The following is an 11626-nucleotide window of genomic DNA, read 5'->3' as shown; positions in this document are numbered from 1 at the left end:
TTCTCATTACTGTATTGACAATTTAATTAGAATTTTGGAAAAAAAAGCATTTCAGACCCAGTTACTCCTCCATAGTCCCCTGAAATGGTCCTCTTTTAGATACAATAACATGTAATTTCCCAAATGCAGTGTACAGCTACAACAAAATACAAAACAAAATGTACATAAGTGCATAGAACTGAAGTAAAATAGAGCCATTTCAACAAATTACTAAAAAGAGTGAAGTGGAAGTTTTATTTTTTATTAGGTCATAAAATATACACAAATACTGTTGTAAATAAAGTTAAAGTGTGTTAAAGAACTGTACAAGATATCAGTACATAATACATAAAGTGTATACTCCCCATAACCTGACAAGCACTCTCCCTCCCCGTAGTTACATTGCCACTGGGTCACACTGGCTTGCCAAAGGGACACGTCGCAAACACAGGTCATTACCAGAATCTGTGACATCACTGTGACTGCATCCAAGTCCCAGTTATCATCAATGACATCAAGGGTGCTGGTAAATGACATCCAGGGACCTCTTATTTTGCAATAGAAGGCGCCGATGACGTCAACCCCTGTCAGCATCCTCTTTTTCAAGAGTGCTTTTTTTTTGTTTTAAAGGAAAAGTAGACAGCCCTATATCAGGTCCTTGGTGGAGAACATGGACAGCCTCCAGGAAAGGCTTTGAGTGGAGTGATGGGGAGAGTAGTGTGAAATTTTCAACAGGCTATGAACAAACTGCTGGGAATAAAATAAATGGGACAAAAAGAGGAAAAACAAAGTGCAATACTTCAAGAGTTTCCTCATACACAAGATAAACAAAATGGAGTTTCAGAAAAATAACAGTGAGATGGACAATCTCAAATAATGAGGCACGAGAAATGTATAGCCTGCAGTTTGTCCCCAGCAGCCCTGTGATCTTAACAGGGGACCTATGGAATTCTGAGAGTCCATGCACCAGAACTACACTTGACGACACACACACAAACCAGTTGGCGATGTAAAAGTTTCTAAAATCCCTCCCAATTTAGTACTTAATATTTTCAAATATTCTGATCCCCAGCCGCAATTTATGCATTTAGTATGTCTTTTCTACATTACACCTTAAAAACAACCAACCACATTTTGGCTTTACACAGAAATAAAAAATATATTTACAGTGAAGTAAAAAAACAATTTAAGAAGCCATTCCACTTCATGCACCCCCCCTTCAATCAAGTACAGAGCTCATCCATTCCCATCAGACCTACAAAAAGAAAAGCATTAAAATAAAATGTAAAAGTTGACGTTAAGAACAATCATGAAAATCATAGCCATCATCATTTGCCAACTTGTTCATCACAGTCTCTGGTCAAATACAATAAGCTTGTGATTCTCCCATGTCTTAAGAGTGTTGCAGTCTTAAAATAAGCGTGGTTACTTTGACCTTACCAACCTTCCAAATATTATGACCAAAGAACACAAATCAAAAAGGAGACCAAAGTGGGCAAAGAGGGAGGATAAAAAAACCCAAGTGTGGATGAGGTGGTGAATAAATGAGAGCGGGAGAAGGGTAGAAAATGCATGTTCACCTCAATCATTGTGTGAGGTGTTGGCTTTTGGGCAACATCAGTTCCAAAGAGGGTTAAAGTAGAGAATTAGGAATTGAGTAAGAGGTAAAGTAGAGAATTAGGAATTCAGTAAGAGGTAAAGTAGAGAATTAGGAATTCAGTAAGAGGTAAAGTAGGGGAAAAGAACCCAACACTATTTCTACACCATTACAGCTAATAAACACTTGCTCTTCCTTTCTCATGGCTTCATCTACCACCCACCCATATCTCCATCTTTCTCACCATTCCTTCTCTTCAGCTGTACCTTTCCTTTTCGAATTAAAACATCAAATAATAAACACATTTCCCAAGCCTCAACAGGACCCCCACCAAATGAATATGATCTATTCACAAAATATGCACAGTAAATCATACCAATGGAGTACAGCCCCTTACTATTCTATAAATGAACTGGTTAAAACATACATGGGTACATTTGTGTGTGTGTGTGTGTGTGTGGTCTTTGCAGTGTAAACAGAAATGGCTAAATCCACACAAGCCCAAATTTCGAGTTGACCTATTCCTTGGTTTGGAACGTGTTTGTGCCCGCAACTATATTTGGCAAAGGAGCACCTGCTTGGATTTTTCGACCCCCAAATCAGTCTTCTACCTCTGCAAGCCACCCAGAGAAGTGGGGTAGGGACAAAGGTGTATGGCAGGGGGTGTATGATCCAAGCTACCATGGGGTAAATAGGTAAATGGAGAGGAGGGTGTTATTCACTATCTTATCCTTGTATTATAGGCCAGGTTTATCCCATCAAAGTTAGGGGGGAGGGGAGAAATTCCTGCAGTCCTTGACCAACTGTCATCGGTTTATGATTCTCTGTCCTTTCCTCCAAGATCCACTTATCTGTCCAATTGGCAAAAATTCACAAAAGAAACAAAATTGGGACAAAGGATCTCTTGAAGCCCTGCAATGGAAGATTGCGTATTTAGTCAGATGTGTAGAGTGTTTTTTTTGTTATTTATCACCTGTCTGACAAACTAGATACATTTAAGTCCTGTGTGTCAACTTAGGGAAAGAGACATCCTTACCTGTCAGTATCCAGTGCATGTGGAGCTGAAGGTTTCACTTCCCCAGGTGCTCAAATGGCATGCTGACCTGCATAGAGAGAAGAGGGGAGAGAACAAATGACTCAGAAAAGAGTTGGGTTGGGTGAGTTGAGCTCAGGTGGATGACATCTGGGTTTTAGGGTTTGTGATGATGTATGATGGGGTAGCGTTAGCGTACCTGCGATGTGGAAATTCGGGATTGGTCAAGACGGGCTGTGAGGTCAGAGGATGACACGTTTGCGGGGGCTCCTCGGTGGAGCCGCATGCTCACCTTCCGCTCACGCTCAGCGCGAGAGATAGCCCGCGGCGACGTGTTCCCTGAAAGAGGAAGAATACAAGGGAGGAGGCCATTTAGAAATAGAACTGTTGACTTTGCAAACCGTCATTTCTGTCAATGTGTTCACAAAAGTATTTATCTATATCAAAATCCATTTCATTGTCCACCGCAATGAAATCGGGGAGTGGTCTGCGGCTTGGTCTCCGTTCATTTTTAAATTAGTCACACGCAATCTGACAGCACTGGGCCGATTGACGAAACTTGGATGAATGATGTCTTGCCATAGAGATCCGGCATTTACAAAATTACACTGATTGGCAGAAGGAGGGAGCTATAGTAATTAACTGAAATGTGTTAGGCACACACACACACTCTCTCTCTCTCTCTCTGCCCTTTTTGGATAATTTCCTAAATGTTATTCCATTCAACTGTAGCTCTAGTTAAAAGAGCACAGGTGTGTGCTCACCAGACTGCTGCACCCGTGATGCAGGGTTAGAGATGGCCTGCTCAGGTCCATTCCTAACTCTGTTGGCAGCTGGTGGGTTTGGCCCTGGCGGGAGACCCCGTGCAGCAGATCCCCGAGGGCCTCCTACGATACGCTCGTCCTTTTCGTCAGCTCCCCTCCTCTCACCGTCTTCTGCTGTCCTACTGGCACCCTGAGAGGAGACCACACAGGTTACAATAAACCCATACCTCTACATAGAACTACATCCAAATCTTTCAGAATCATTCTGGTTATGTGGAAACACTGGATAGTGTATACATACCACTGCTCTACAACCCTGTTTTTGGAGAGCTACCCTCCTGTAGGTTTTCGCTCCAACCCGTTGTAACTAACCGGATTCAGCGTATCAACTAGCTAATTATTAGAAATCAGGTGTGCAAGATTAGGATTGGAATGAAAACCTACAGGAGAGTAGCTCTCCAGGAACAGGGTTGGAGAGCCCTGGTGTAGACAGACAGAATGTAGCACTTAGTTCCTTGTAAAGAATAAGAGCTTTGGTGTGGCAAACTCACAAATTTGAGCATGTTCCAGTCGAATACGTAGTCATAGGAGAAGCCTTGTCTGTGGAACAGATTCCTGAAGAGTTGCCGAAGGTATGAGTAGTCTGGCTTGTCGTCAAAGCGCAGAGAGCGGCAGAAATTCAGGTAGGTGGAGAACTCGGCTGCAGACAAGCAATGCCAATAAAAGGGAAGGGTGAGCAAATACCCAGGATTGAGAGACTGTGGTATATGCAAACGTTTGTTACAACACAATGGGGAAGGAAAATAGTTGTCCACACACATTGATACAAATGTCACAGCCCAGACAGATACTAGCAGTCACTTACAGGGGTATCCTTTGCAGAGCACCTCGATGGGGGTGGACATTTTTTTCTCGCTGATGCGTTCGTACTTCTGCCTCTTTGTGGCAGCTTTGAGGCCTTGCCAGGGCAGAGAGCCCAGGTTGAAGTACATGAGGACATATCCCAGAGACTCCAGGTCGTCACGCCGAGACTGCTCTGAAGAACGGTAGACAGGTTTGAATGATTTGCTATTTAGGACATAGATAGGATTGAGTGGTATCAAAATATGTAAGCTAAGGACAAGGGGACAATAGTCACTACATCTCAACACTAGGCATGAGCATTGGAGGGTAAAATTAAATCACATTCATGAAGATATTTAGATATTTCAGCCAAACAGGAGGAGGTGGTTTTTAAAAAGTCCCTTACCGATGCCCAGGTGGGTGTTGATGGACGCGTAGCGTGCAGTGCCCGTCAGGTTCTTGTTCTCCCTGTAGGGGATGTGCTGGTGTGTGCGGGCGTCTCTGTACTTCTTGGCCAAGCCAAAGTCGATGATGTACACCAGGTTGCCCTTCTTCCCCAGCCCCATGAGGAAGTTGTCGGGCTTGACGTCACGATGGATGAAGTTCTTGGAGTGGATGTACTCGATGCGACTGATCTGGGGAGGACAGAGGAGGATTTAGAAGAAAAGGAGAAGAGAGAACAGAAAGCTCTGCTGGCATGGTCTGTAAAAGCCTTGAAACCTTACTGTAAGCTAACCCTAATTTAAACCCTCCCAACAGCCAATGCCTTTCGGGGGCACAACATTGGTAAAAACAGCAACAATAAGTAACAGAACAAATCTGCGCAAAAGGAAGAACAATGAGGAGGACAGGAAGTGGAGAAAGGACAGCCAAAGACCATAGAAGAGTAATACGACTACACAGCAAAGTTAAGAGAAAAGGGTGACACAGCAGCACAAGCAAAGTTAGGACAGCAGACAGAGTTAGTGTTAGAGTATAGAGGACAAACAGCACAATGAACATTGAGGGGAAAAGATGACACCATAAGAGTTCTGTACCATCTGGTCTGCCAGCAGTAGCACCGTTTTGAGGCTGAACTTGCGGGAACAGAAGTTGAAGAGGTCTTCCAGACTGGGGCCCAAGAGCTCCATCACCATGACGTTGTAGTCTCCCTCTGCCCCGCACCACTTTATCGAGGGAATCCCCACTGTTAGGCAGGCACAAAGAAGTAGCTTTTAGTGTACATCTAACCATAGTTACTTGCGCATACGTCCTTTATGGCTAATGTCATACAACAACAACTTCAGCGAAAGAGTGTTTCAGTGCTCAACACTATTTTTGGTGAACATGATACTTCTGAAATAAAATAAATGCAATAAATGGGTACATTTGAACATTTATGATACAGTCACTACTTCCTGATCCCAATAGACTCAGACGTCTCAATAGGGCATTTACTAGGAATTTACTTATGTTCCTTCTCAGTCACTCCCCCATTCTCCTCACCTCCTCCCTGCATCATCTTGTAGAACTTGCTCTCGATGTGCAGCTGTGGGTGTTTGGTCTTCACACATTCCAGCTTAATGGCCACCTCTTCGCCCGTGGCAATGTTGGCACCTGAGGAAGTGCACACACACACATATTAGGGCTAGGCTCAAGAGCAACTTGTGAACCATGAACATGGAAAGAAACTCCGGTTGAACACCCAGGGAATGGAAAGAAACTCCGGTTGAACACCCAGGGAATGGAAAGAAACTCCGGTTGAACACCCAGGGAATGGAAAGTCTAAGGCTAAGGGGAGGAAAAAAGCCAATACGGGGACTAGGCCAGTAGACAGAGGCAAATGGAGAAAAGTACAAGGAAGAAGAGAAATGCCAACAGTGAGAGATGGAGCACTTCCACTTACCAAGGTAAATGTCTCCAAAGGACCCACTCCCTATTTTCCGTCCCAGTCGGTACTTGTTCCCCACTCTCAGATCCATGGTGTTGTAAGTTCACTATAGACACAGAACAAACAGACGAGAAGAGGCCAAGATGTTACGAGGCAACCATGACCGTAGTCTTATATTTTACACTTGGCATAGGCTAATTTGAAACAAATGATACAAATACAACATAATTCACTAGACCTCAAATCGAAGGCAAACTTTGACTAATGGAACATTTCTTCCTGAACCAGCGGTAGGCCATCTTACAATCACTTTGCACATTCCAATACAGGATGACCATTAACTGCAAACAACTAAATTAATTGAGTGAGTGTGTAGCTTGAGCGGGTTGATTAGCAGACAGCTGTCTGGATTAGAGGTCGACCGATTAATCGGAATGGGCGATTAATTAGGGCCGAGATCAAGTTTTCATAAGAATCGGAAATTGGTATTTTTGGACAGCGATTTAACTAGGCAAGTCAGTTAAGAACACATTCTTATTTTCAATGACGGCCTAGGAACGGTGGGTTAAGTGCCTTGTTCAGGGGCAGAATGACAGATCTTTACCTTGTCAGCTCGGGGATTGAATCTTGCAACCTTACAGTTAACTAGTCCAACGCTCTAACCACCTGCTTTACATTGCACTCCACGAGGAGCCTGCCTGTTACGTGAATGCAGTAAGAAGCCTGCCTGTTACACGGATGCAGTAAGAAGCCAAGGTAAGTCGCTAGCTAGCATTAAACTTATCTTATAAAAAACAATCAATCATAATCACTAGTTAACTATACATGGTTGATGATTTTACTAGTTTATCTAGCGTGTCCTGCATTGCATATAATCGATGCGGTGCGCATTCGCAAAACAGGACTGTCGTTGCTCCAACGTGTACCTAACAATAAACATCAATGCCTTTCTTAAAATCAATACACAAGTATATATTTTTAAACCTGCATATTTAGTTAATATTGCCTGCTAACATGAATTTCTTTTAACTAGGAAATTGTGTCACTTCTCTTGCAACAGAGTCAGGGTATATGCAGCAGTTTGGGCCGCCTGGCTCGTTGCGAACTAATTTGCCAGAATTTTACGTAATTATGACATAACATTGAAGGTTGTGCAATGTAACAGGAATATTTAGACTTATGGATGCCACCCGTTAGATAAATTACGGAACGGTTCCATATTTCACTAAAAGAATAAACGTTTTGTTTTCGAGATGATAGTTTCCGGATTCGACCATATTAATGACCCAAGGCTCGTATTTCTGTTTTTTATGTTATAATTAAGTCTATGATTTGATAGAGCAGTCTGAGCGGTGGTAGGCAGCAGCAGGCTCGTAAGCATTCATTCAAACAGCACATTCGTGCGTTTTGCCAGCAGCTCTTCGCAATGCTTCAATCATTGCGCTGTTTATGACTTCAAGCCTATCAACTCCTGAGATTAGGCTGGTGTAACCGATGTGAAATGGCTAGCTAGTTAGCAGGGTGCGCGCTAATAGCATTTCAAACGTCACTCACTCTGAGACTTGGAGTAGTTGTTCCCCTTGCTCTGCATGGGTAAAGCTGCTTCGAGGGTGGCTGTTGTCGATGTGTTCCTGGTTCGAGCCCAGGTAGGAGCGAGGAGAGGGACGGAAGCTATACTGTTACACTGGCAATACTAAAGTGCCTATAAGAACATCCAATAGTCAAAGGTATATGAAATACAAATCGTATAGAGGGAAATAGTCCTATAATTCCTATAATAACTACAACCTAAAACTTCTTACCTGGGAAAATTGAAGACTCATGTTAAAAGGAACCACCAGCTTTCATATGTTCTCATGTTCTGAGCAAGGAACTTAAACTTTAGCTTTCTTACATGGCACTAATTGCACTTTTACTTTCTTCTCCAACACTTTGTTTTAGCATTATTTAAACCAAATTGAACATGTTTCATTATTTATTTGAGGCCAAATTGATTTTATTGATGTATTATATTAAGTTAAAATAAGTGTTCTTTCAGTATTGTTGTAATTGTCGGCCGATTAATCGGTATCGTCTTTTTTTGGTCCTCCAATAATCGGTATCGGAGTTGAAAAATCATAATCGGTCGACCTCTAGTCTGGATTCCAGCGATAGGCTACATGACTACATTTGTAGGGCTGCTGAGAGGTGGTACAGAGAAAGTGGGAAATACAGAGGGAAATATGGAAGATGAGGCCTGAAAGAGAGACAAGAGAAAGAGCAACAACATATCTCCCTGGAAGGGCCCGGGAGAGCTCCCCAGAGTCAGCTGGGGCCTGGATAGTAGAAATTGTCAGACACGAGGAGGGAAGGAAGTGAGTCTTCTGAGCCAAACTGCACGTGACACTGGAGCATCATCATCATTTATTTAGCACCCTCAACCACGCCATATTCTGCAGCCACTGCAAAGGCGCTGCTGCGTGGGCTGTATGTGTGTCAAAGCCCAGAAACGACTCTGTGCAATGAACTTTAGAGCAAGACCTGGAGAAGGATATATGAGGTATAATTTATAGAGCGCCACGCCAATTTAGGTGTCCTAAGAAAAGCTTTTTCTATCTCTCAGTTGACAATGTCGTACATACAGATGGGAAGCATGATTCAGTCAGTTCTCATTACTGAACTACTATAGAGTTTTTCATTGTGTGTATGACCTTGTCATGTTTTTCCTATAATTAGGCCTAGGCCATCCTACAACACTGACCACATTATACCTCACCATGATTACAGGTCTACTTCCTCTCAACAGAATACTTTGGAAATGCAAGTAGCTCACGACAGAGCAGAACAAGGAAGAACGAGAAGAAGCATTCTCAGTCAACCACCGTTGTGTGGGCAATGGGCATTCCAATTCGGGAATGGAAAAAAGTCATCAATTGCGCAGGACTAGCTGTGCATATTTAACCTACCAAGGGGGACCAAACATCTTTCTGGAAATGATTCCAAAAAATGGGCATGAGGTTCTCTCCATTGCCTGTAGTGTTGTCAGAAGAGGCATCAGCTGACTAGGTGACAGACAGAATTACAGATGTGATGGTAGTAGATGGATTAGGGTTAATAAAGGGTTAGGTTTCATTACAACATGAGGGTTTCAACTGTAGAGACCCAGCTCAGGCCTAACATTCATTATTTAGCAGTTGATAAATCCTACTGGGTCATGTGAGAGGTTTTATCAACAGATCACAGTTCAGAGCCAGGCTTTATATTTTGATAGGAAACAATCAGGACCTGGTAACTACAGTGTAAACCATACACTCCGGCACCATGTATTGCAATATTCAACCATTACCACTAATCCCATGAAACACTACAGAGTATTTACTAACTTGAATCATTTCATCAGTGTGGGCCTGTAACCTACATAGAATTACAATGCGTTCTCTTTAAGACAAATTCTGTCTTGACAAAAAGCTAGGAGGATTTCACAACCACATGAAAAGAGGCTGTCTCTTTTCAGAAACAATACAACTAGGCCTACATTATGCCAGTCTATTTTACCTAGTGTTAATGTATTAGCTAGGTACGGCAACGTGAAATGTAACATTTGCATGGACAAAATCCTTTAACGGATTTGAGTATCATCAACCCAACTAAACATTTTCTTACGTCACCTTTTAGAAAGCTGTCGCTGCGTTGGTAACAATCAAAAGGGAAGCATCTCAACTAGGGAGAATAGTTGTGACTTTTACGATCACTCAAAAGTCGAACTGGTTACAATAACAATAATAATATCTACTGTACACTTCAAACAAAAGGTTGCTACTGTGACAATACCAACTGACCGTATACAGCAGTGGTTGTGCCTAGCTAGTAAGTAGCCTGAGAATACGCTTGCCGCTTCAACCATGTACCAGTCATTCACACCATTTTAAATACCTTCAAGCTTCACAAATAGTTGACAGTGTATACGATCATGTAACATTTGGACTTTATTCTAGCCGCACCCTTACACTGGGGTACCTACCCTATGTTCTCCAGTGATAGCCATCTATTCGCCCCTCCCCCTCTGCGACGCTCTGAATACAAGACTCCGGTTCGGTCGAATCAAGTTCCCTTTCCCCCCTGGTTTCGTCGGTTCCCCAGTACACTACTCACACGATATTAGGTTTATTCGAGAGGTGGTTCAGTGGCAATGCTGATCCGAAGGATGTCAGTCAGACTGGGCCCCGGGCAGCGAAGGATGGGAACGGATTCTGGTGGCTCTCATACCCCAATTTTCCTTTTGCATCGGCTGTACTCCCTGTTGATAGTCCCTGTGAAGCTTCAATACGAATGGCCGTCTCTATCAGAGTTCTGTCTCCCCCTCACGTTATTTGCAACGCTCCATTGACAACATCTATGATGTCAGAAGCACCCGGATTGCCTTAAAGAAATAGAACAGCTACTATAGACATTCTTAAATGTTACACATTTGAGGAATAGGCAACCTCGGAAAATAGGCTGCATTTACACAGGCAGCCCAACTCTGATATTTTTTCACTCACTAATTGGTCTTTTGACCAATCAGGTCAGAGCTGAAAAAGAGCTGATATGAAAAGATTAGTGTAAAGAAGATCAGAATTGGGCTGCTTGTGTAAACACAACCATAGAGAGTTGGCTTTTGTTCAGTTATTCAGAGAATAGGTATTTGCAGGATGATTAGATTCTTGTGAACACTGTTCTGAAGAATAATAGAGTGAAGACAAGAGCCATCATAACAAATTGCAATGGTTCTGGTTTAGGTTTAGAGATAGTAAAGATTCTATCCAGACATTAGTCCTCATGCATATTACCAAAGGGTTCTCCATAGTTCTGCACCCTGGAGTTTGGACACAAGCAGCAGAAGTGAAAGAACAGCAGAGGTCCCCATAAAGTACCTCTGAACCCTGATGGTTTTGCACAGTGATGGGCAACTGGTGCTCTCCCCCCTTTTGTGGAACTCAGTTGGGGTCTCAACTTGATGTTGAAAGTCAGAATAGTGGAACACACAAGGTGCAATTTCCAAATTTGGTTGTGCATCAAGTTTTTTTCTTATTACGTCAGTCACTGGCAGTCACTCAATTAGCCCAATTTATCAGCTAACATTTTTTTAGCCAGCCATCTAAACTTCTAGTAATCATGGTCAAATTACCAACCGGGGATCGCCCATTGATTTTGTTAATCACTCTCACTCATATTCAAAACTACAAACATTTCTCTCCACCCTATGGCAAAATTAGTAGAATTGCAGGAAATGTTATAAAATTGCTAAATCTTCTCTCCGCCCCATGGCATAATGTTTTGTTCGCAAGATGGGGTGCCCAACAAAATTTCACTGGGGGGGGGTGACGGGTGACTAACAGATTCTCCAATTGGCTAGGGCTGGCTCTGACTGCACGTCTGGTTATGGATGTCGGTATTCAGACCCGCAAGCCACGAGTTGATTTTTTTGTGGCCCCCACACCCATCAAAGTGGCCCATCTCTTTTTCACATACAGGATTTAATAGTCAATACTGTCATACTAATTGCACCGCAAATGATATAT

General features: G+C 42.8%; 1 protein-coding gene across 3 annotated transcripts; it reads right to left on the bottom strand.

The window, feature by feature from the left end:
- Positions 1–220: 220 nt before the first annotated feature.
- LOC129833210 (casein kinase I) lies at positions 221–10470 on the bottom strand. Of its 3 annotated transcripts, XM_055897627.1 has the most exons (12): positions 10087–10470; positions 7641–7717; positions 6102–6192; positions 5702–5812; positions 5254–5402; positions 4623–4851; positions 4239–4409; positions 3925–4073; positions 3374–3563; positions 2809–2948; positions 2613–2679; positions 221–2488 (listed from the first exon to the last, which is right to left on the bottom strand). In XM_055897627.1, the coding sequence occupies exons 3-11, from the start codon at positions 6175–6177 to the stop codon at positions 2647–2649; spliced, it is 1248 nt and encodes a 415-aa protein (XP_055753602.1). In that variant the 5' UTR covers positions 6178–6192; positions 7641–7717; positions 10087–10470; the 3' UTR covers positions 221–2488; positions 2613–2646. The 3 variants fall into 3 exon arrangements, with proteins under 3 accessions (XP_055753602.1, XP_055753601.1, XP_055753600.1); XM_055897626.1 differs by lacking the exon at positions 7641–7717 and having other exon boundaries at positions 10087–10468; XM_055897625.1 differs by lacking the exon at positions 7641–7717 and having other exon boundaries at positions 10218–10466.
- Positions 10471–11626: the final 1156 nt, after the last annotated feature.

Source organism: Salvelinus fontinalis, chromosome 34 (assembly GCF_029448725.1).
Source record: "Salvelinus fontinalis isolate EN_2023a chromosome 34, ASM2944872v1, whole genome shotgun sequence".
NCBI lineage: Eukaryota > Metazoa > Chordata > Actinopteri > Salmoniformes > Salmonidae > Salvelinus > Salvelinus fontinalis.
This window is presented reverse-complemented; position numbering and strand designations above follow the sequence as displayed.

What these genes read in the sequence shown, in the direction of transcription:
- LOC129833210 (XM_055897627.1), bottom strand. Translation starts at nt 6,177, where the DNA reads ATGGATCTGAGAGTGGGGAACAAGTACCGACTGGGACGGAAAATAGGG. An exon ending in TACTGCTGGCAGACCAGATG is followed by an intron (nt 4,852 to 5,253) that starts GTACAGAACTCT and finishes TGTCCTCCCCAG; the next exon opens with ATCAGTCGCATCGAGTACAT. An exon ending in ATCACGGGTGCAGCAGTCTG is followed by an intron (nt 2,949 to 3,373) that starts GTGAGCACACAC and finishes TTCCTCTTTCAG; the next exon opens with GGAACACGTCGCCGCGGGCT.